The 7,591-nt window shown below is 30.1% G+C and overlaps 2 protein-coding genes across 2 annotated transcripts; one reads left to right on the top strand and one right to left on the bottom strand.

Moving 5' to 3' along the window:
- The first annotated feature begins 2,849 nt into the window (after positions 1–2,849).
- Positions 2,850–6,301, top strand: LOC105119095 (mitochondrial substrate carrier family protein P-like). The gene is made up of 7 exons (XM_011017195.1): positions 2,850–3,206; positions 4,476–4,561; positions 4,650–4,857; positions 5,156–5,282; positions 5,377–5,561; positions 5,636–5,758; positions 5,848–6,301. The coding sequence occupies exons 1-7, from the start codon at positions 3,075–3,077 to the stop codon at positions 5,974–5,976; spliced, it is 990 nt and encodes a 329-aa protein (XP_011015497.1). The 5' UTR covers positions 2,850–3,074; the 3' UTR covers positions 5,977–6,301.
- Positions 6,302–6,436: 135 nt separating this feature from the next.
- On the bottom strand, positions 6,437–7,244 carry LOC105119096 (pentatricopeptide repeat-containing protein At2g15690-like). Its single transcript, XM_011017196.1, has 4 exons — positions 7,112–7,244; positions 6,899–7,024; positions 6,668–6,820; positions 6,437–6,579 (listed from the first exon to the last, which is right to left on the bottom strand). The coding sequence occupies exons 1-4, from the start codon at positions 7,242–7,244 to the stop codon at positions 6,437–6,439; spliced, it is 555 nt and encodes a 184-aa protein (XP_011015498.1).
- Positions 7,245–7,591: the final 347 nt, after the last annotated feature.

A 7,591-nucleotide genomic window follows, 5' to 3' on the forward strand; every position in this document is an offset into this window, starting at 1 on the left:
TATTAAGTTTGCTTGTACATTGATTATTTATAATTAGAGATTGTTTATGGTTTTAATATGTTAGAGTCTATCATATTTGATTCTTTTATCTATTCATAAAAGGATTAGTTTAAATAAAAGTAGAATAATAGTGAAAACACTCCATGAAAGTGTTTGATAGCATTAGCAATAATTATATTTTTTTTTTACATTAAAAAATTAATTTAACTTGCATCATATTGCATACCAATTATTTAATAAGATCTAAAAGCTAAAATCTATGTACTTTTTTAAAGTGTTTTACGAGTGATATAAAAGAGTTTATGTTGGAACTTAATATATGTATTGAGATATAATAATAATAATAAATTATAAATTATTATAAAATAAAAAAATTAAATATAGTTGGAATTAAAATAAAACATAACTATCTAAAATGATCATTAAAAAAATGATTGAAAGAAGAAAAAAGAGTTAAAGCTTATCCAAAATCATGAAATTTTTATATATATACATATATTATATATAAATGAATAGATTAAGGATGATTGATCCATTTACTATATTATGCATATTCTCTCATATGTTCCTTTAAGAAATTTTCAATTTTATATGCTCTTTTATCATATTTGGAGAAAAATCCGCCTTAGACTATATAAAAAAAAAATTTAAGGAATAAAAACAAAAGAAATTAAAAAAATGACAAAATTCCTAAAACCTATAAAATATAAAATACATTAAAATATAAAAACTTGATACATCCCAAAAATATTGAAATATATATATAAAACTTCATGTCTTAAAAAACATAGATTTTGCATATATAATATTTCATTTTTCTTTTCTCTTTAGGTCTTTTAATGTTTTAATTTTTTTAAAATGTTTTTGTGAAGTTCTCATTTTTTTAAATTTTTTTTTAAATTTTTAGATTGCTGAAAATTTATTTTTCATTTTTTTGTTGTTTTCAGAGAAAACTACCTAAATTTATCCTTATGTTTATAACAATTATTCATTTTTACCCTTGTATTTTTAATTTGATCAACTAACCCTCATGTTCTTTAAATATTTTCAATTGACTCAATCACTAATTTTTATAAGTCTCCATGTTACTACTATGCATGTTAATTATGTGACAGTTAAATACTTTTGATTATGAAAAGACATTGTATATTCATTTGGGTCTACATTACTAGAAAAATTTGTCATAAAAAAAAATTTACTAAGACAATTTATTTGATGATATAATAACTATAAAAAACAATAAATCTATAGCATAATTGAGACTTAATATAAATCAATTATCAAGTTAATTCAACAAATTAAAAATTAAAAGGGCTAATTAAACAAATTCATAGAACATAAAAATCAAGTGACCAAATTAAAAATACAAGAAAAATAAATAAAAAAATAGACACAAACACAATAAAAATAAAATGGTAAATATAAGACTTTTTTTCATTTAAAATTTATTTTTTTTATGGTGTTTAAAGGAATTTTCATTTAAAAATTAGCAAGAAAACATATAAGCTAAATATGAATATACAAGAAAGTGTATAAAATTTAAAAAAAAAACATGAAAAAGAACACATATACTATATTTGTGTTGATGGATGGATAATAAAGAGCACATATGATACTCTAAGTTTTAAGAAAACTAGAGTTTAAAAAAGAAAAATTAAAAACTTCTCATTTAAACTAGTAAACTAGTTTTCCAGTTTTTTAGATTTGTATTGAGTTTGGAAAATCAATTTTAGAGATTTTCAACAATTTTTCAATATAAAAATTTAATTGTTTTTCTAATAAAGGAAAAAAATAAAAAATACATAAACAATATAATTTTTTTAATATACAAGAATTTCTTAGTAATATAAAAGATAATTTTTTTATATTTTCATATTTAGTTAGTATCATAATTTATTTGTTTATTATAAATCTAATATAAATATTTTTTATTTAACAATAAATATTTTTCATGATAATTTTTAAGTTGAATGAAATAAAATTAATCTTCTATAATTAAATTATAAAAAATAAAAAATATTAAAATAAATATTATAAATTATGGTTTTGATTTTTTTATGAGTCGTGATGTAGTTTTTATTTTATGAAAAAACATATATGTTTATTTCTAGAAAATAAACACATTTTCTAATTTTCCCTTGAATTTGAATAAGAAAAAAATAAAAAAGTAAAATAAAATTGAAAAAAATGAATAACTTTTTTTTTATCACTAAACAATTTTTTGAAAATAAAGTAGTAATCTAATTTTCTGAAAAATTAGAGTTATAAAATCAAAAATTAAAACTTCATCTTCAAATACAAGATTTCTCCACCGAGTTTTCTAATAATATTTTAGATATTTATCACAATTTTTCTATATATTTTCACTATTTTTATAATAAAAAAACTTGAATAATAAAATTTATTTTCTTTTATATAAAAGCATTTTTTAGCATGAACATAAAATAAAAGATAAAAATTATTATTATTTATATTTATTTAGTTTTATAAATTTAAATTTTATTATTATGAAGATTTTTTTTGTTAAAAATATAAAGTTTTCATAATAATTTTTAATTTGAAAAAAATAAAATTAATATTGTAAAATTAGATTATAAGGAATATTAAATGTTAAAATGACTATTATAAATTAAAGTTTTGATTTTTTTACAAAAAATATTTTAAATTTATATGTATTTCTTATTTTTTTAAATTCGTTTTCTTATTTTTTTTAAATAATACATTTTTTTAATTGTTTATTGAAAAAACTAAAAAATAATAATTTTGCGTCACTCGTCAATAATTTTGCCTTGTCTCTCTTACAAAAGAAAAGGAAAAGAAACGTTTCTGACAAAGCGTTGGTCTTTTCTGACTAGTCAGCTCAGTTTGTCCAGAACATATAAAAACCACAAGCAGGCGACACGCCCTCTAGGTAGCTGAAACGTTTCGATTCTTCTTCCTAACCTTCTTTCTCTCTTCCTCTAACGGAAAGAAAGATGCTTGTTTGCTGTTAGATGTAAACTTGAAAGCTTTTTCTCTCTCTATAGTCTCTGAATATATATAAGAAAACGGCAAAGAAGAGAGAGGAAAGAGAGATGGGTATGCTGTTAGATGAGATAATAGAGGCCATGCCTGTGTTTGCTAAAGAGTTAGTTGCTGGGGGTGTTGCTGGTGGCTTTGCAAAGACTGTTGTAGCTCCCCTTGAACGTGTCAAGATTTTGTTTCAGGTATTATTGGTTTCTTTCTTCTATGGCGTGGTTCTCAAGATTTTGTTTGGCTAAAAGATGATTTTTCTGTTTTCTTGGTTATACATGATTGACAGAGACTCTATTTCCTTCTTTCTTGATGGGGTTTTCGCTTTTTTTTCATTGAGATATTGGAATTCTTGGACTTGTTTTGACTACTGGTGAACTTGGATTATGATTTATGAGCTCATAAATTAATATATACAGGAGATGGCTTCTTTCTTGGAATTTGTAGTAACTTAGGGAGTATGGGCCTTTCTGGATTCAAGCTTCTTCCTTTTTTTTTTAAATTAAAAAAAAAAACACTTCTGCCGGTGGTTCCTGAGAGCGATTCATCTTCTTCTTCCACCAGTCTTCCTTTCGTCAGTAGTTTGCTTCATTTTACATATACTACATGTAGAAGCATTTATTAGCCAACTACGTTGGGGAAAAGTTAATGAAATCAACTGGGCAGGTGTTTTCAGTTCCAATACTCCCTGTTCTCCTCATATTTATCCAGGACTATTCTGTTAGTTTTTTTAAAAAATACCGTGCTAAAGTTCGACATCATTAATCCTCAAATTTAAATTATTTTTATATTTTGAAAAAAAGAAAAGAAAAAAAGCATTATATCTGATTGTATCCCTGGCCAGAGGCATTCCTTAAGTTGGATTGGTGGTGTCCCCATGCAGAGTCATCAGCAATATCAGTCGATATTTTCTTCTCTGTAATACACAGTGGTGTGATGCGATACATGTACTTGTATTCATTAAACGGTAATGGTAATGGTAATGGATTTAAAATGTAATACTCTGTTTCAGATGTTCTTATTTCTTTCTTGTTTTTTCACCTCTTTGTTGGTATAACTTGTCCTGAGCAGAATTTCATAATAATTCTTTCTGGTAGCACCTTTGCATAAATAAGAATGTGCTTTTAGAAGACTAGTCAGGTTAGTATATTTGCTCATGAAATTTCCCCAGAAGCCACCAATCTTATAATGGTTTATCAGAAAGTCCGACTGTTTTCTGAGCCTTCGTGAAGCTTATGCCTGTCTGGGGTAACATAGGGGCTAGGGCTGCAAATCTAAACTTTTTCTTCCATTTTATTAGGTCATATTCATATAGGTCATACCCTTTCTGTGATTATAGTTCTATATATTTCTAGACTTCATGCTGGCTCTAAATACAAGTAATTAATTATGTTGTGTAATATAATCTGTAAATTTTAACCTTGTTTGGATGAAAAGGAGTCGATTTGTGTTGTACTTTCCAGACCAGAAGAGATGAATTCAAGTCTGTTGGGCTGTTTGGATCCTTTAAAAAGATTTCACATACAGAGGGGATTATGGGTTTCTACAGGTGGATCCCCCAGTTATTCATTTTCAGTCATGTGAAGGTTCCCATTTTCTCTTTTTTCTTTTAACCGTATATTTTGGGTTATTGGCAGAGGAAACGGTGCTAGTGTTGCGCGGATTGTACCTTATGCTGCCCTGCATTACATGACTTATGAGCAATATCGTAGATGGATAATCCTCAGTTTTCCTGATAATGGGAGGGGTCCTGTACTGGATCTCGTGGCAGGATCATTTGCTGGAGGAACAGCTGTGCTTCTTACATATCCTCTTGATTTGGTTAGAACAAAATTGGCTTACCAGGTAAATATTTAACCCTTTTCTTTTTTTATACAAAAAGCAACTCTTTTTTACGCCCGCACACATTTATTTAGCTCACCTAACTGACTAGGGGGGCCTGGAGACGTGCCAAACTCTTTATGCAGCAATGCTGAGGCAGGACAGCATCACTGCATTACTGTCCATTGGGTTTGGCTGCTCCTGGTGATCTTGAGCATCTTGTTAGAATGTGTTCATCCTCCCTTCCTCTGAAGCTCAAGATTTATATAAAATTGAGGATTTAGTTGATTTTCACTTTCCCAATTTGATTTTGATAGTGCAGATTGTCAGTTCATCAAAAGCTAATATTAATGGGGTAATTGGTATGGAACTAGTTTATAAAGGAATCCGTGATTGTTTCTCAAAGACTCTTAAGGAATCTGGGCTAAGAGGTCTCTATCGTGGTGTGGGTATGTAGCACTTAGCTTTTGTAAACTTCTCTTCTAATTTTGTCTTCCCATTCTTGGGAGGCTTTTCCAATTAATAAGTGAACATCATTGTCAGCTCCATCTCTTTATGGAATCTTCCCTTATGCTGGTTTGAAGTTTTACTTCTATGAGGAGATGAAACGACATGTCCCTGAGGAGCACAAGAAAGACATTGTGGTGAAAATGGTATGCGGCTCTGTTGCTGGTTTATTGGGCCAGACCTTCACATACCCTCTTGATGTTGTTAGAAGGCAAATGCAGGTAATTTTGCTTCTAGTGTCAGATGAGGCTTGGTTGCGAGAATAGATAGTAATTAGTGAAAATCATCTTAATAGGTTCAAAGGCTATCGGTGTCAAATAACGCAGAGTTAAAAGGAACAATGGAAACCCTTATTATGATAATGCAGAAGCAAGGGTGGAAGCAATTATTTTCAGGGCTTAGCATCAACTACTTGAAGGTGGAGAAACCCTGCCCCTTGTTATTCTTGTTGCGATAATTCCTGTGCGATTGCTTTTTTCTAACTGCTTTTTTTTATAAGCCTTTCAGGTTGTCCCTTCCGTGGCGATTGGTTTTACAGTTTATGATATAATGAAAGCGAGCCTTAGAGTCCCATCACGAGATGTGATAGAAGCGGTGACTGACAAAAGAAATAGTCAACCGTCCCTTCATTCTTGATACAAATTCTTAACTCCTAGCACAAATAATCAAATATTTTACGTTCAATTATTCCATGCTATAAAATGCCACCCGTAGGTTTCATCGCCTCTTAAACAAAGGTTGCAAAAGACATTCAAAGATTTGAGCATGTGTATCCACAGAACTGAAGACAGGATCCGCATTCATAATTGTATGTAAAAGAATGTGTAACATTGATTTGATACAGAATTTGTCATCAGCTAAATTATATTTTTAGTATGATATATCTACAAGGAACTGCTTACGGCATTTCAAGGGCTGCAAATGAAATTATGCCAATAGATTGGTGGCTTCATCATCGAAATCTTAAACACAGTTGTACCCAATAACCTTACTATCCCAAACAATAAGCTCCATCGCAACAGTTGGCCTTGACGGGGTGGTAATCAAACCATAAGCAACTACCAAAAGTTCGCTGTTGGACAGCAAGTTCTCTTCATCAATGTCGTGAATCACACATCTCATAAACCTCTCCCTCGTAAGGTTTTGGGCACTGAAATTCAGCGGCCGTACTCTTCTCCGCCAGCATATCACTAGCATTGTACTTCTTTCTTGGGGAAGACGGGACTATATTATCGTTGCCTTCAGAAGGATCAGGAGTAACTAACAACTACTCTACTGGATTCTCAAGTTCATGATCCCCGTGAATTCATGCAAAATGCCTAATTACCCTCAACCGTGGGCTCAAATGGCATCCTCTCAACAAACTCCTCAGATTCATATGAAAAACCAGCTTTCCCAAGAACATCAACAACCCCAAGATGGTGTTCGATCCCAGGAGGAACACCGTATTCAATCCTCATTGACAGAAAGTGTAGCAAACCTTCTTACACAGCCCCAGCGCAAGCACATGTCATGAACACAGCCAACGAAAGTCTCCGACTTGGGCTGCAACCGTAACCTTTTTTCATTTCCTCAACAAACAATGGACCATCAACTCCCTGCCCATTTGCGGCATATGCATTTATCAAGGAGTGCCAAGACCTCATGTTTCTTTCGCGCATTCTATCAAACATACGGCGTCCATCTCCGCATTCGCATGCATTTCAACCAGTTGATTATTCAATTGAACATCAAAAGCGAAACCGTTTCAACAATTCAAGTGCCTCTATACCCAGTTCGAGCGACTTCAAATTCGCCGAGGAATCCAAAAGAGCAACAAAACGCCCATAATCAGCAGATATATTTTGATCACCACCCATGGACTCTGTTGCTACCTTGACCTTTCCTTCCGAGCACAAACCCATCAACTGAATATTGAGTTTGGTGGGGGTACTGTTACGGGGCTTGCAACACGAAAAATATAAAATAAACTTGAATTATAAAAATAAATTATAAAAGTATAAGAAATTTTAAAATATATTAAAAAAATTCACGCTTCAAATAAAAATTTATACATAATTCAAACATTTTAAAATATATATTTTAAATAAAAATTCATACATAGTTCAAACATCTTAAAATACATAATTAAAATAAAAATTCATATATAATTTAAATAACTTTTCATTAACTAATAATTAACAAACTTAAAACAAATAATCTGCTGGTGTGTCATATAAACTAAAACCAGCTTCATTACCTTTATCTCTGT

This window comes from Populus euphratica, unplaced genomic scaffold (genome assembly GCF_000495115.2).
Source record: "Populus euphratica unplaced genomic scaffold, PopEup_1.0 scaffold2469.1, whole genome shotgun sequence".
NCBI lineage: Eukaryota > Viridiplantae > Streptophyta > Magnoliopsida > Malpighiales > Salicaceae > Populus > Populus euphratica.